The sequence below is a fragment of the Brassica rapa genome, chromosome A01, assembly GCF_000309985.2.
Source record: "Brassica rapa cultivar Chiifu-401-42 chromosome A01, CAAS_Brap_v3.01, whole genome shotgun sequence".
Classification (NCBI taxonomy): Eukaryota; Viridiplantae; Streptophyta; class Magnoliopsida; order Brassicales; family Brassicaceae; genus Brassica; species Brassica rapa.
This window is the reverse complement of record NC_024795.2, coordinates 20,592,587-20,609,833: the sequence shown is the minus strand read 5'-3', so window position 1 is coordinate 20,609,833 and position 17,247 is coordinate 20,592,587. Positions and strand designations below refer to the sequence as shown.

At 30.7% G+C, this 17,247-nt stretch overlaps 1 protein-coding gene across 1 annotated transcript; it reads right to left on the bottom strand.

The window, feature by feature from the left end:
* Positions 1–237: 237 nt before the first annotated feature.
* LOC103833674 (phosphate transporter PHO1) lies at positions 238–6,424 on the bottom strand. The gene is made up of 15 exons (XM_009109750.3): positions 5,919–6,424; positions 4,666–4,755; positions 4,184–4,409; positions 3,112–3,469; positions 2,960–3,008; positions 2,768–2,839; positions 2,524–2,653; positions 2,219–2,339; positions 1,839–2,088; positions 1,647–1,751; positions 1,516–1,560; positions 1,274–1,426; positions 916–1,194; positions 700–836; positions 238–602 (listed from the first exon to the last, which is right to left on the bottom strand). The coding sequence occupies exons 1-15, from the start codon at positions 6,165–6,167 to the stop codon at positions 512–514; spliced, it is 2,355 nt and encodes a 784-aa protein (XP_009107998.1). The 5' UTR covers positions 6,168–6,424; the 3' UTR covers positions 238–511.
* Between the last annotated feature and the right edge of the window lie 10,823 nt (positions 6,425–17,247).

Below are 17,247 nucleotides of genomic sequence, written 5' to 3'. Positions count from 1 at the left end.
CAAATATTTCGGGGTATAAAATAATATAGAAACTGTTCGAATATTTGTACTTATTCAGGGTACCCAAATCTATTATAACTAAAGTGATTTGTACATTGAGGTGAGTTTTGACCTTAAATGTACATGGTTATAAAAACATATATATAGATGATAACGTAATGTTTGACATTTTCCTTCGGTTTGTGGTTAAGGTTTTATCAAACGTAGAACTTAAAGAAGTTATGTGTTTGTTTCTTAAGCATAGCAAACAGTGACATTTTTATTTGAAAAGAAGAGAAGAGTTGAACATAAACCTCAAATCAAAATTTACAGAAAATTAATATACGAACTTGGAAGTTAAATTGTCTTTGCACTTGGAAAGTTTTATAAAAATCAAGAATCCAGTAGTCCCCTGTTCTGTTTGTTTTAAGGATAAAATGGTTAAGCAATTTCAGGATCTTCCCCAAAAGGTTTCTCCGAGATGCTTCCTGGAACCTGGTTCGACACTAGACCCTCCAATTTATTATTAACTTTAATCGTCTGAATCCATGTCACGGAACGGTAGTGGTACGGTCTTCACTGCCCTAAAGTGGCCTACGTTGTTCAAATGCTCATTCTCCACTCTGTAATCACAACAGTTTAATAAATTTCATACTTAATAACATCCAAAAATCAAGTTTATTAGACAAATCTTAAAAACCTAGGTGAAGCTTTGTTTACCTGTAAAAGTTCCAATGGCCTCGACGAATGACTTCAAGTGATGCCAATAAGAAATCTAACAAATGAGACTGAACAGGATTGACCCTGAATCTTACTATTGTCTCGATCCAAGCAACTCGCAATACCAAATTTAACGCCTGAATAATAAATACACCAGCATTTAGTAAATTATCATAACTTGTGAGACACGTTAAACAATTATGTGGTTCGACTTACAATGGAGAGATAGTAGATGTTCTTGTTCTTGAGAACTAGATCGTCCCTTAGCCATGCGTTTTTGGATTTAGGGTTCAAAAGACCCCAATCTTTGACAAAGTCCCAGTATAACTGGTAAAGCGTGGCCACGACCGAGCTCACAAGCACCACGGCTAACCACCCGGTGGTGCTTTCTCTTGCGTAGGTTATGCGGACTCCGGCAGCAACCATCGCCGAAACGTACTTCCCCATGTTGACTAAGTGATCGGTGTTTGATTCGTCCCACCATCTCCTTATGCACTGTAAATTAAATGTTATTTGAAAGTTATTTGAGGGGGGCTTTCATCTTGAAAGAAAATAAAACCTGAAGGGAACTTACTTGCATGGCACGCCAGAAGTAAGGTGAGAAAGAGATCAAGTAAGCAAGTTCTCTGTAGATTCTTCCGTTTTTGCAGGTATTATATTCGTGTGTTCGAAAGCTTTGAGCCATGAAGTAACACGCAGTTGACTCAATATGTCTAAGCAATGGAATCTGAATTGAATATAAATAATAAAAAACATGATTGGTTAATTTTGAACTAAAGTTATGTAGCTCAAGTTGAAGTTAAGATAGTTAATTACCTGGCTAGTAAGTTGATCAGCCATGAAAAAATCGACCATCAAAACCTGTTTTTGTACAACAAAACATTTTTATAAATAAATTTCAACAGATTTTTTGAGCTACAAGTAACCAAAACAGTTCTAACTGTTACCTTGTAGAAAGGCGAGCAAACGATGTTCCGTAAGATGCGAATGAAGCAGAATCTTGTAGGACGATAAAATGTGTCGAAAGGGCATATCAAGACACAAATGAAGATCTGCACACACCAACATGAATCAGCGTTTTGAATTGCTATCGCGGTTGGAACGCGCTATGCGATATATTAACTAACTAAATAATTTACCAAGAGGAGGATGCCTGGAATGGTGTCGACTTCACTGGCCGAGAAACCGGCGGCGCGGAGGATGAGATGTATAACCATAGCGGCCACGACTGATGTCATAAACGTGGTTCCCATTAGAAACGCGTCTCGGTAACGCAACGCTGTGCTTGGTGCGAACTCGAAGATAAAGGTGTAGTTTATCCTCGTGCTCTTCCACATAAACAGATTGCATCCATACATGAACATGTGTAGACTCAGCAACGCAAAAACGCTGCATTACGAAAAAAAATCAGATAATCAAAATAATTAAACAAATTTTCTAATGAGCTCTTCTGTCCAGTTACTTTTAGTAGTAAAACTCTGTGTTCTTTAACAAAAATTAATAATTATAAATAAAATACCTGAAAACAGGATACACAGTCTCTAAATATAAAACTTGAGCACCAGAGGTGAAGATTCCAGAAAGATGAGCCAGTATTATGTAAATACTAAACAATGAGACAAAGCAACCCGTAAATAATCCTGCAAAAGAAAAAAAAAACATTTCAGTTTGTTACAAGAATTCATGGTGGAATGTTATAAACATACATAATAATAATAATAATATTAATAATAATAATAATAATACTAATAATAATAATAATAATAATAATAATAATAATAATAATAAAAGAGGTGAAAAAACAGAGAAAATATAAAACAATACCAACAAAGAAAGTGACCATGTGAGAATCTTTCTGCTGGTGGGGTCTCAAGAACTTCATGGCCTTTTTCCTGTCATTGTTTGCGAAGTGCTTTGTGAATATGGACTCCACTTCGTCCATCAGTCTTACCACCTTGTTTTTATTTTAATCATAACCACCAATTATTTTCTAGTCTTTTTTATAAAATGATTTACTATGACATTACAAAATATATAGATCTCCTTTTTATTTTGAGTCATATAATACCTTATCAGAGCTGGTAAACTGCGATCTCTTGACGACCTTTAGATAACTTGATGATGCTTGCTGACCAGAAACCTATTGGTCCATAAATCAAAGTCCATCATTAAGCACTATAATCTTCTTTTTACTCAAATATTTTTTTTTGTTTATCATCGATTCATCGTAACTAGTCAAATTATAATAAAGCTTCTTTACCTTGTCGAATTTCTTCAATATTTTTGTAAAAGCTATCATGTTCAATGAACTGCCAAAAAAAATATAATATATCAAAACAAGAACTATAATCATGCGATTAGAAAATAAAATATATTTTTAAAAGGAAGATATTTAGTGAATAATGAATTTACCTGTAAGTCTTCAACAGGCCAAGACCTTTGTAGAGCTCAACAAAGGCTTTACGTATCATCTTCTCTGCGCACTGAATCTTTTTCCGGTTGATGAAATCTCCTCCGCCACTTCTTGGATTGTTAACAAGCTCCTCCCATAGTACCGAAGTGGCCGTAGCGATGGATCTTGCACCACCACCGTCAGCTCCGGCCACGGCGTCGGGAATGTCGACGCGGAGAGACATTTTGGGTTTGCCTCCTTTTGTCTTGTGCCTCGTAGCAGAGTTTATGAAACTCACACCATTCCTCTCTAATGCATCTATGATTTCGTCTGTTCTTGATGTTTCACTTTGTGTCTCACTTAGTTCTCCTGGTGACCCTAAAACCAAGAAAAAAACATGTTTGTATTTTGTTACCTAATAACAAAAGATACAGTATATAAAGATAATAAAATTTCTTCTTTTTTTTTTGTGTTGATCTTGCCCATACGTAAACAACATTTGTTGTCGGTCTATTTTTATTTTCTTACTCACAAACGATTTGTTTGTTTGTTAGTAGAATCGAATTGTGTTCTCATGATGTACTTATCGGCCATTGACTATATATGTCGACATAAATTCTCAAAACTCAAATATTTTAGCAGCTTTGAGTTTTGTTATCCACATGCAAAAATATTCAAAAAGTTAGTTTCAAAAAAAAAATCAAAAAGTCTAACAAATCTTGTCATTTCAACAGTGCATATTTCTATTCTGTTATATAACGAAGCATACGAACTATAGTTGATTTTAAAAAAAATAGTAACGTAAATCGTGTAATTATATTCTTTTCAAAAAAAAAAAATCGTGTAATTATATTAATAAACTACTTTTCTTTTTATTAATTGCACTACGTAAATCAGCCTTTAGGACCTGCACTTTTATGGTTTCTAATGGATGCATGCCACGACATAGTTCAGATATATAAAATGATAGTAGCTTTTAAGAGTCAATGTCAACATTCCGAAATTACTAAACCACCCTCAACCCGACCTACTTGTTAAAAAGGCCTAGATAAGAAGACTGACAGTGTTTCAAAAAAAAATAAGGAGACTGACCTGTAGAGAAGTCAGAATTTCGAGCAGAAGAACTGAAGGAGCGTTGTGAATTAGAGCCAGAAAGGCTTCTCTTCTTCCGATCACTTAAGATCTGTTTTAGTTCTGCAAGAATGTCCAACTGTTTCTTCAGAATCTCTCCTCTTCCCACAAACTCTGTCTCTTTGGATTTGTGAAACTGATTCACTTTGTTTAACTCTTCATCCAATTTTGCGAAGAACACTTTAACCTAAAGCAACAAATAACAAAAAGCATTCGAACACTTATCAAACAATTATATTATAATTGTAAGAAAAGCTAAAAAGTAGTTTAATATTTTGACTATTTTCATTAGGATTCAGGGAGTGGGTGTTGTGCAAATTAGACTAGGAATTTAACCACTATATATTGGCCGTTTATTAATTTTGCTTCTTTTTCAAAGTAAGAAATAAGAATTCGTAACATTAATAACAACGAAAATTATATAAAATGTAATTAGTTAATACCTCGTCTTCTTCAGAAAACAACTGAACAAGCTCAGTTTGATAAATCTCCTCAACGTCATCCCCATCTTCTGAGCTTTTTCTTCTCCTTACCTGTGCATCCGCGAAAAATGACATGAATTAAATTTCATTTAATTTAGTCCAACAAACCATGTAAATATCATATTTATATCTGTTGGTATTTTCCTATACGTGTCACTGAATTGAATGTTTTTTTTACGGTGGTGACTTGTGAGTTTGTTATGGCTTTATATATAGTTTTTGTCACGATGGTTTCGTGAGATATTCACAATCTTAACAACCGTTTTTCGCTTCTTGGTTTTCGTGATGCGTATGAAGGAAAAACATACCTTATTTTGGAATTAGTGGCTAACATATTCAAAGATGTAGAGTAGCGAAGTGTAATAAGTTAGCAATTATTTCCGCAAAAAAATATATTACAGATTTTAGAGTTAGTTAACCCTATAGGGATTTTCTAGATTTAGGAAGCATGTAGGTTCCTAGGTTAAGAAATGAACTAAATGGTCTCAATCATGTGTTTAATGATAGTTTTCCTCAATAGACATTACACATAATATGCAAATATTACGTATTAGATACACAAAAAGACTTCAGAAAGTTTCCCAACTTGCGCTATACGACTTAATTAACATATTGAAATTCTACTAAATCGTATCAAATATGCATTATTTGCATATCTCAATCAGAAAAAGATTAATATACATATTTGTTAAAAGCAAATAAATATTTTTAATAAGAGTAAAAAGCAGATTTCTCATGGGCAATATGTAGACAAAGCAGAACTAACCGGTGATTCTAACGCGTAAGCAAAGACGCGAAAAGAATGGGAATGGGAAATACAAAGACGTGAGCAGACACGACACTCCATAGAAACATTCATAAGACGAAAAAAATGGTGCTTTACCAAAATAAACTAAATCGTTAAATCAGTACTTTTCCGTTCTCTCAAAAATCATATGCTGAATTTGCTAAGCTAAAGAAATGAGTAATGTAAATGCAGCTAAATTTACAATATTTTCCGACATACTCAAGACCTATGGTCTCACTAAGTAGCTTCTACGTAATGTGCATTTAGACTATCATTCTAATTACTTTTTTTTTTGTTTAAAGGGTTTTAATTATCAGATGAATAAAAAGAGGTTACAAAAGTCACACGGAATTTAATCATTCTAACAAACAGGAGAATGCATCATGCTTTTTTTCAAGATAAATTAATATAGAGCATTGATAATTACCTGAATAATCTCTGGTTTTTCCGAGGACGAAAATAGTTTGTCCGAGAAGGTCCTAGCCAATTTCCGAACCGGGTCGAAAAGAGATCGGCCAAAATCAGGATCATGAGGAATGGGGTAAAGAGAAGCGGGTTTTGGTTTACGAGATATTTTGATTTTTTTTACTTGTTTTTTTAGCTGACAATAGTTAACAAAGGCCTCTTTCCACTCTGGTATGAGTTGTGCCTCTAACTCCTTTGAGAACTTCACCATCTTCTTCACATATAATCCCTTCCCACTTAATTAGTATATATGTCGATTTTGTGAAACGTGAAGAAGGAGAAAGAAAGAGAGAGAGGTTTAATGTTTAACAGAGGCATTTAGAGGCAAAGAAGAAAGTTGGTATATATAGAGAGAAAGACGTATAGGGAAGGTAAATGTAGTTTTCTCTTTTTGTTTTTGGCACTAATTAACTTAATGGATTTATATCTTTCTCACAAACATGGGTTTGCAGCTACGAGACGATTTAACTTTAATGCGATTTGTAAAAATTTAAAGTATTGGAAAGGGAAAATGGAGGTGGAAATTATATTATATTAAATCGCTTGGCCATTATGCGAGCTTAATTACACTCACCTATATTTATAGATTTGAATATAACGCACTCATTAGTATTAAGGAATTATAAAGAAAGGTGTGAGTAGTGCAACTCGTCACGAACCCCACACACAAATACACACTTCTATTGCATTCAACAAGGATAATATTTAAATTTATCTTGTATGCATTCTTTTGGAAAATGATATTTAAATACATTAAACATGTAAATGTCGATTTATAATATGATCTATGATGTAATATTATGTATAACACCTACACGTAACTTTTAATTATATATGAATCCTAGCACATTATCCAAACGGTTGTATTCCAATAGGGTTGTTTTGTTAATCGAGCCCAGATTTCGATTATCAATTTCTGCATACATTTTTTCACTATATAAAGCTTAAATAACAGTTTATATATGTTTCAAGATGAGTCTATTTTTTTACTGAATACAGTTTTATTGTAACTACGTGTTTGCCCGCAATTTTGCGGAGAATTATATTATATAAAGAAATATATATATTATGTTTACATTGTTATAATTTTTGAATAATAATTCAAATTTTTAATTTTTAATTTTTAATTTCAAATAGTTGGACAATCAAAATTTCAGTATATATTTTTAGAAGATCAGTGAGATTTAAAATAGTTCAACAACGTTAACCTTAGTCATTACAAATATTTCTCTTACAGAAAAGTAATATTATAATTAATTCAGATAACTGGTTGTAGAATTACTTTATATTTTATTTTAACACGTGAAAAAATTGGAAATAACTCTCAAGAAATAAAAAATAGAGTTTTTTTCTGTGTAGGACCAATACAATGATCAGATGCTTTTAACATAAAGATATTTTGTAAATGTTTTTGTGTGGACTTTAGAAAACATAAAATTTCTAATATTTTTTTACCTACAAATCTAATTCTTTTATATAAGAATATATAATCATTAAAGTTTTTTTAATAAAAAAAGTTAAAGTATTTTATTTAATTATATAGAAATAATTGATAAAGAAAAAGAAATTGATAAAACATATATATCATTTCTCGAATTATACAATTAGTTACCATAAATCATTATTTGTAATATTAAATGTATTATTTGGTAATTCATATTAATTAGTTCTATAGTTATCTTTTATTTTTAGATCTGATTAAAATAAATAACTAATAAACACCAACCATTCAAATTATAACTATTTTTTAAAACTTAACCTATTAACATTACATAAGAAAAAATCACTTAAGTGACTTCTCAATTAATATATACTATGGTTTATCTCTTTAAAACCAATGAGAAATTTGGTTAATGTAAACAAGAAAACATGTATTAGGAAAATGGTAATCTAAGTAACTTCTCTCATAATTTTGTCAATTGACAAATCACACTTTCTCACACATTTTTATTTAGTGTTTAACATAAAACTTAAATGAGTTAAAAAACCATTTATTCCTTTAAAACATACCTATTTGAATTAAATATGATTAAAAATAATTTTTAAATAACGAAATGTTGTTATTTTAGGCATTTATACTTAATATTAATGTGAGATCCAATATTATATCAAAATAAAATATTTTTTATTTGTACATTTTAAAAGTTTATTATACCGCAAAATATACAACTCTATTTTTAAATAATTGATCCTACTTGCAATTTACATTATATTTTCTATCTTTCACTTTTACAATTGTAAGACAATCATTTTTATTGATTTTTCTTACTTAATTTATCACAATTTTTTAAAAACATATAAAATTAATTAGCTCACATTTATAGTAACACAAAAAATACATGCATCTCGACAGACAAATAAAATTAAATACATAATAATATAAAAGAACCAATAAATCAACAAACATATTTTATTATTCCTCTCTCTTGTTTTTTATTAATGTCTCCTTTATTTTTTAACTATTCAAAATAAGCATGCTAATTTTATTATAATAAAAGCTATATGAATTATTTTAGTAGAGTATTAACTCTAGGAAAAGCATGTGAAAAATAATTTGATTAGTTTAATTTTAAATGACTTACTATATAATAATGTTAAATGAATTACCATATAATATAATTTTAAGTGACTTACCATATAATAATTTTAATTCATCTGTTTATATTAATAGATGAATTAAATAACATTTCTTGATTAATATAATTTTAAATGACTTACCATATAATTTTTATGTTTAAAATATAAAAATATTTTAATCATTTTAAAAAGTGATAACTTATATATGATATCACATTGTCATTGGAAAATGATGAGAATTTTTTATAATTGTATATTTGACTGTTTTGCATTCATTTGAAACATTTTAGAATATATATATATATATATATATATAGTGAATGAGTGATTTTAATTAATATTATTAGGTTTACATTAATTAGTTTTTTGGAATCTATGATTTATTGTATTCAATACTAATATAAATATATTAAAATCATTTTTGTAATTGTTTATGTAGTGTCATATGTATTTAAATGTATATTATAAATTTATATAATGTAATATATGATATTTAATTGATTCTATAAAGAAATTATATTAGTTCATCTATATTTAAGATGTTTAATTGTATGTTTGGAAACATATATTAGATTAGGTAATTCTACGATTAGTTTCCCTTTAAAACTTTTAATTAAATAAATAAAAAATTAAAAACCATCAACCAATCAATTTATAACAATTAATTGGAAAGCTCTCCAATGAACGACACGTCAGCAAAAATCAATTAAATGACTTTTCAATTAATATATAAGTGGATTCAGTGTAAATGTAAATATATCCGAGCTGCGTTTTCTAATTATTTTATTAAATGCATACATTTTTTAAACTTTTGTTTGTCTTTCTCTGTTGAAATATTTGTTCTAATTAAAGAAAAACTATCTATTTTCGCCAACTAAATATTTTTAGAAATTGCAAACGCAAAGGCAATAAACAAACTGTTAAAATACTAAAAAGTTCCATATATGTGTGTACATAAAAAAAAAGTTTTTTCATATTGTAAAGTTGATAAAATACAAAAAAATTATCGATTTCTCTGGAAGACTGGAAGTGAGACATTATTATAACATAAACGCACATACAAACATAAATACGACCAGAAGAAAACCACCGCGTCAACATAGTCTTGATTTTGTAAGCATCGATCAAAACATATCATTTATATTAATCACACGTTTTTATTTTCGCTCTAAAGGGAAGTAATTATAATTGTAATGTATATACAGTAAAACTTCTATAAATTAATAATGTTGAGACTTTTAAATTTTATTAATTTATAGAGATATTAATTTACAAAAGTTTTCTTTTAAGATTATTTTTCATTTTAAATATTTTTATCTATAAAATAAGAAAATATTTGATTTTACCGTATATAAATTATTTAAATTTTAGAAATTTGACTTTTATAGTGTTTTATTATCTTATTTGGTCTATATGTTTATGTTTATAGAATTGTTATTTGGTTTTCAATATAATTTCACTAAATATTATCAAAATATATTGAAATATTAAAAAAAATCGAGGTATTTTCATTGTCAATATAAAAACAGCAATATAATGTTTAGTTTGAACTTTTATAAAAATAATATATAGATAGATTATTAATTTATGATTTTAATGAGACTATATATTTACATGGGAGTTTATTTAAAATATTATTATCTTATTATTTTATCAATTTGTGTCATATTTTACATTTGCCCATGTTGGAACCGCTGAAATTTGTTAATTTATAGATATTATTAATTTATCGAGTATTAATTTATAGAGGTTATATTGTAAATAGGTAAAAGTCAAAATGAAAAGTGTAACAATAGCAAAGAGTCAAAAGGGAATTTATGGTATACACTTTCCCTCTCGTCTCTACACTAACAAGCTTATGGTAAAATGGACATTGGTTCATGATAGGTGATTTTAATGAAATTACTAATCATCGCGAGAAAGAGGGAGAAAAAAAGTGGTCTAATATCTCGTTCTTGCCCTTCAAGCAGATGTTTAGTGACTGTGGTATGCTGGAATTTTCATTTACAGGAAATACGTTTTCTTGGGTTGGAAAAATATCAGGAGGGACAACTGTTAGATACAGATTGGATAGAGCAGTGGGTAATGAAGATTGGCATGAAAAGCTTCCTCATACATCGGCTAATTATCTTAGACTTTGGGGATCAGATCATGTTCGGTCCTTGCGGGTATTCTCACAAAGCCAGTGAGAAAAAGAAGAAATTCAAATTTGATAAACGTTGGTTGGACAATGAGAAACTAACGCAAGTCATTCTGGAAAGATTGAAGTCAGAGGATCTGCCTCCCGAAGCGAATATAATGAAACATATTGCTAGCTATCGGAAAGTTTTGAGCCAATGGAAGAGACAAAACAATGTGAATTCAGAGAAGCTAGTGGAGGAACTAAAGGAGAAAGTGAAGGGTATTTATTCGAATGATGATTCTACTTCCGAGAAAATATCAGACACTTTAAAGGAACTATCTACTGCCCTTAAGACAGAAGAGATGTTTTGGAGACAGAAAAGTAGGGTTCTCCGGTTAAGGGAAGGTGATAAAAACTCGAAATATTTCTATGCGCTGGTGAAGCAAAGGAGAGCAAGGAATAGAATAACACAACTCTTAGATGAAAATGAAAATGTGGTGGAGGATGAAGAAGGATTAGTAGCCATTGCTACTAGTTACTTTAGTCAAATATTTGAGTCTTCCAACCCAGAGGATATAGATGATGCGCTATCAGAGGTATCGATAACGATTACTGGGGTAATAAATGAAGATCTTACAGCTCGAGTAACTGAATGGGATGTCAAATTACCGTTGTTCACTATGCACCCAGAAAAATCCCCAAGACCAGATGGAATGACAACTCTCTTCTACCAGAAGTTTTGGGATATTGTCAAAGATGACTTAACTCATATGGTTAATCAGTTCCTTTTTGAAGGAACAATGGCACATGGCCTAAATGACACGAATATCTGCTTAATCCCAAACGCAACGAAGCCAAATGAGATGACAAAGTTTATGACCTACCAGTCTATGCAATGTCACCTATAAGATAATATCTAAGGTCTTATTCCAAAGATTAAAGAAGGTTCTTCCACATCGGATATCTGAGACCCAGTCGGCCTTTGTTGCTGGTAGACAGATCACATATAATATCATGATAGCTCAGGAGATGTTCCACGTATTGAGAACCAAACCGGGAGGACGAGTTAAGAGGATGGCCATAAAAACTGATATGAACAAAGCATATGATAGGATGGAATGGTCATTCGTTGAGGTAGTCATGAGAAAGATGGGGTTTTCAGAGATATGGATTGACTGGATTATGAGATGAATCACCTCGGTCAAGTATAAAATTCTCATGAATGGAGAACCAAGGAGAAATATTGTCCCTGGAAGAGGTTTACGTCAAAGAGATCTTTGGTCTCCTTTCATATTTATTATATGCACGGAAGCGCTCGTTAGCCTTCTTAATCATGCAGAGAATCAAGGGAAGATAACGGGGATGCGAGTCGCACGCACTAGCCCCTCGGTATCACACCTTTCCTTTGCTGATGATAGTCTTTTCTTTTGTAAGGTAGAGCCCCGTGAATGTGAAGAAGTTATGAAAGTAGTCAGGAAATATGAGAAAGCATCAGGTTAATGTATCAATTTTGATAAATCCTCATTACTCTTTGGTAAATTATTCCAGCGAATAATCGAGAGCAGATTAAAAATACACTTGGTATCCAAAAAAAAGGCGGAATGAGCTCCTACTTAGGAATCCCGGAAGACATTAGTGGATCAAAGTGTAAACTATTCGCTTTTTTAAAGGATAAACTATTACACATTGTGAATGGTTGGACTAGTAGATGGTTGTCTAAGGGACGAAAGGAAGTTTTAATTAAATCTATCTTGTTAGCTCTTCCGACTTATGTCATGTCCAGTTTCCTGCTCCCTTTAGAGATATGTGAGAATCTGGCAAGTGCGATTGCACAATTCTGGTGGAGCTCAAATCCACCAAAAAGAGGAATTCACTAGACAAAGTAGGAAAAGATGTGTCCACCTCGATAGGAGAGAGGAATTAGGTTCCGCATGATCCATGAATTCAATTTAACTCTCTTAGCTAAACATATCTGGCGTCTTGTTCAATTTTTTGATTCATTAGTGGCGAGAGTTCTTCGGGGAAAATACTACCGTCTGAGTTTGCCTTTGCGAACTGAGATACATGTCATTTCTCGGAAGTTGTCGTGAACTTCGATCTCCATTGTAATCCTGAAGGTGATTCTCCAATTTCTTCGAACACTCCACAATTGTAATTCTCTGATGTACCTCTTTTATCTCTTCTATCAATTTCATGGAACAAGAGACAAAGATATCTCATCTCTTTTCATGCGCAGTCAAGGACATTATTGTTCAATTTTCTAATAATATATATTATATCATAGCCTAAGCGTTGTTATGTGCATATTCTTAATTGTTGATATATTATGAATATGGCCCTTAATTCCCCTTAATCTATTTCTGTAATGAGTAAAATGGCGAGGTTTCATGATTGTTCAAAATTTTGTTCATTCATGAATTACGCAACTAATTTTTTTTTTTCTCATTTGCAAATTGCCTATTCAACCATTGGGATCCATCGTTCAGTGTAGGTGATCCCTCCTTATCCAATCAAAAACATCAGTACGGGTAAGTTACTTCGTCTATGTCGTCTAGTGTGGAATTTATTTAAATCACTTAGTGGATTAATAACTATCAATAATAAAGATATACTTTCAAACTCGATTTAAATGAGAGCCAAAATGGGTAAGAAAAATGATTATAAACAAAGATCAATGATGGCCCTTGGAGTTTCTCTTTGGATGGCAATTGTTTCCGATGATGCACACATCACCACTTTAGAGGTAATAGCAAACATAAACTACGAAAAAGATTTTCTTTTCCCCAAAACAATCGGCATCTTGCTTTGTAAATGGTATCAGCTGCAGAGAATATTCCTAAGATGGGATCAAATGGCCTTGAGTCCTTGACCCTATCCAAATAACAAAAGGAATGAAAATATTTCTTAAAAGATGCAGAAAGTAGATGTCATCCTATTCACTGCAGTAATCGAAAATTTTAAAAGGTAAATTTATGCTCTTCAATTTTTTTTTTTTTTTGACATCGAACGGCCATTCTATTACTCAAGCTTGAGGTAGTCTGGGTAACCAGACCGGAATACAACAACCAATGAAAAGTAACTCCATACCAAAGCTCCTAGCAGTCTTAGCTAAAAAAACCAGGAAGCTGATTACGCATTCGTGGTACATGGGTGATTTTGAAATCCGGAAAACAAATCTGCAGCGTCTCTATCTTCTCCAGCTCTGTCGCAAATCTTGGCCACTCCTGGGATTCATTTATCATTGCAATCAGCTCCTTGCAGTCAGTCCCAAAGCTCTGGCACGAAGAGTGTTGAAGCATGTTTTCCATCGCCCATCGCAGCGCTTCTACCTCTGAATGCAGCGCTGATTCACATCGAGTGAAGTTTCGTGTTCCCATAAGTTGTATGTCCTCCCTATTATCCATCCAGACCCATCCACATCCACTAAAGCGATCAGAAGCTGTCCAAGATCCATCTAGTAGGCAGATATTACCCAAGCTTAAGACTTGGTTTACATCATTATTGCTGGCCTGGACTTGTGGCGGTATCATCTCATTCGCGTTAAACTAGGCTTGACATTCATTCTCTGCATATCGAACGAGTTCTAAAGAATCTCTGTTTATATTCCTGAAGAGCTTATCATTGCGAGCCTTCCAAATATACCATATGCTGTTCAAATTATATACTGTTTTTTCACACAAAATATTATATACTAATTAAGTTAGGATTTTGTCAAGTTTTTGATGTATGGGTGTTTTGATATATGATTTTCATCTTTTCTTTTAATTATATATTGATGAACTAATAAAAAATAAAAATCTCTCAAAATTTGATAAAGAACCGATAAAGAAAAAAATAATATTTTGTATTCTTCTCAAATGAACTTTTTTTTTCAGGTTTTATCAAACAATCACCAATCAGAATTTTATATTATTATAATTTGGTTTCGTATACTTGCTCTAACCTTATCATATAGAAAATTATTTTTCAAAATGTATATCATCTTAAGATTTTTTTTTATTATCAACTTATATAGACTCATACTGACTCTGTAAACCAAACCGAAAAATCTGCATCCATGTGAACGACGAAAAACAGTTGATTTCCTGACACTGCGGTGATAGGTTATCCACCTTTAAGTTTTGCGTCCTTGGTACATAAATGATATCTGATCTGAAAAAAACTTTCTTTCAAGGTCATGATATCTTCTAAATATATAGCTTGCAAAAGCTAATCATTCTTCTGGTTTCGAAACCATCTTTACTAATTGAGAAAAATCTATTGCAAACGTAATATGCAATCCTAAGATTATTTGGCTAATTAGCAGGTTTTGGGTACAATTACATTTTAACAATACAAATAGTCCGTTACAGTAATCCTTTCAACATACACATCATTTCTACACTAAGATTTTGATTATTATGGATCGTTCCACTTATATAATTTTTTTTTTTTGGATCAAACGTTCCACTTATGTAAATTAAACGAAATTTCATCACGGATCAAGACTGTAATCATCGGATATTAAGAGTCTTCAAGTAGCGCTCTATATCATCATTTGTGTTCGACTGATACTTTATAATGTTTTGATCAACTCCATATGTGTACTCTCAGTCTCTCACATCTTCCAGCCCTTTATCAACTCATGTGTCTCATCTTCTTCTGGAGTTAATAATTGTTGTTTTATTATGTCAATTGAAAATCTTTTAAAACGTATAACCAACAATAAAATTGTCTCATAGCCGATCACTTAGAACGTTTAATTATTTGCTCCTACCACAAATATATTTTAGTTGCCTAGAAATTCATTACGACAAAGAAATAGTGACTAGCGGTAAACAACTTCTTAAGCAATTCTGAAACAGTGGTATGAGTTGATAACATATTCTATTAGTGGGTGAAACAGCAATTTCACTAATGTATTAATAAAGTTGAATGTCAATAGTGTAGAGATTATAGTAAAGTGGTATGACAATTATGGAATGATATTACAGATTTAGATGGTATATTCATAAATTGAACTAAATATAACGTCATAGGCGCATAATTTCGCCTCAAATTATTGCATATACAAGTAGTGTTAATTGGTGGCTCATCTTCCACGAGCCACATGGTAATCCAATTTCTATGGTTTCCATCGTTAGGAAATAAAGGTTCTAAATGCATATACACAAGTCGTTCGAGAAAAAAGAAAGAAAGGAACATGTATATATATGTATATATATATATATATATATATATATATATATATATATATATATATATATATATATAGGCAATTCTCCTAATTATTAGCTTACAAAAGAAAAAACAATTCTCCTAATTATCACTAAAACATGTTTATATCAAAACTATCAATCAAGGACAAAAATCTCAAAATTAGTATTCATTAATGAGTAGAAAGATAATTATAACCTTACATAATTATTTACTAAATATTAAAAATTTGAAAATATTAAAATCAAAAATAAATTTTCTATTGCAAAAATATTTTCCTTTTCAAATTTTCCAACTTTTTTTACTAATACAGGAAATCCTTCTTGAATGTGTAAACTTCATGAGTTACTTGTATATTTAGAAAGGTCTGTCTAAATGTGTATGACATCTTTCGAAATATTAAGAAATATTTTGTAAAAAGATACTTAGACACTTTGTTATTCATTTATGCAACATTAATAAAGTTTTCCCAGATTTTATAATATATTATAAATATTTAGAAATTTCTTCCAAAGTTTTAGAAAGATATTATACATATTTAGAAATTGCTTGAAATACGTTAAGTTGATAACCACATTTCAAAAACACAATAAATCAAAAATACCATAACATTTGAGTTTATGGTTTAGTGATTATTGCTAAAGTATTATTAAGGTATTTTTTCTGAGTGTATTTTTGAAAATTGCTAGCCAATTTAGTGTATTTTGATCTATTAGCTTTACAATAAGTTGACTACCACTTTTCAAATTTAACTTTAAGTGATAACCAGTTTCATAAATACACTAAGTTTGTGATGAAAACAAAAATTTCTATTTATTATTTATAAATATTTAAAAATTATTTATAGAAGTTTATAAATCCAACCCACCTCCTAAATACAAAACCCTAAACAATAATCACTAAATCCTAAATCCAAATGCTAATGTATTTTTGAAAATTAATAGCAAACTTAGGGTATTTTAATTATTTAACATGATTGTTATGGGTTTAATATTTAGGGGGTGGATTGATTTTATAAAATTTTATAAATAATTCTTAAACATTTATAAATTATTTAGCAGGTTAATTTTGTCATTTATGAATATGTTATACATATTAATGAATGTATTCTTAAATTTTAGGCATATGTTATGCAGTGGAAACAATTCAGAAATGTGCTCCTATATATACCTCTAATTCAAATTTTGTGGTATCTAACCTATACTAAAAGGGGAATATGCTCAACATTTAGAGTGTCAACCTCAGCAAATTAAATCAACCAATTAAGTTCTAAAATTTTGCCACGTCATATCTAAATCTCTTCTTCCAAATACCACGAACAAATCCAACTTCGAGCTTAATCAAACTCTATAATTCAATATATCATTATTTTAAGCCCTGTAGAAAGCCCATCAAA

Excerpts from the sequence above, each read along its gene's own strand:
- LOC103833674 (XM_009109750.3), bottom strand. The coding sequence starts at position 6,167 with ATGGTGAAGTTCTCAAAGGAGTTAGAGGCACAACTCATACCAGAGTGG. Across the intron at positions 2,089-2,218 it reads ACTGTGTATCCTGTTTTCAG|CGTTTTTGCGTTGCTGAGTC; the intron begins GTATTTTATTTA and ends TTCGTAATGCAG. Across the intron at positions 837-915 it reads ACATCTACTATCTCTCCATT|GCGTTAAATTTGGTATTGCG; the intron begins GTAAGTCGAACC and ends TTTATTATTCAG.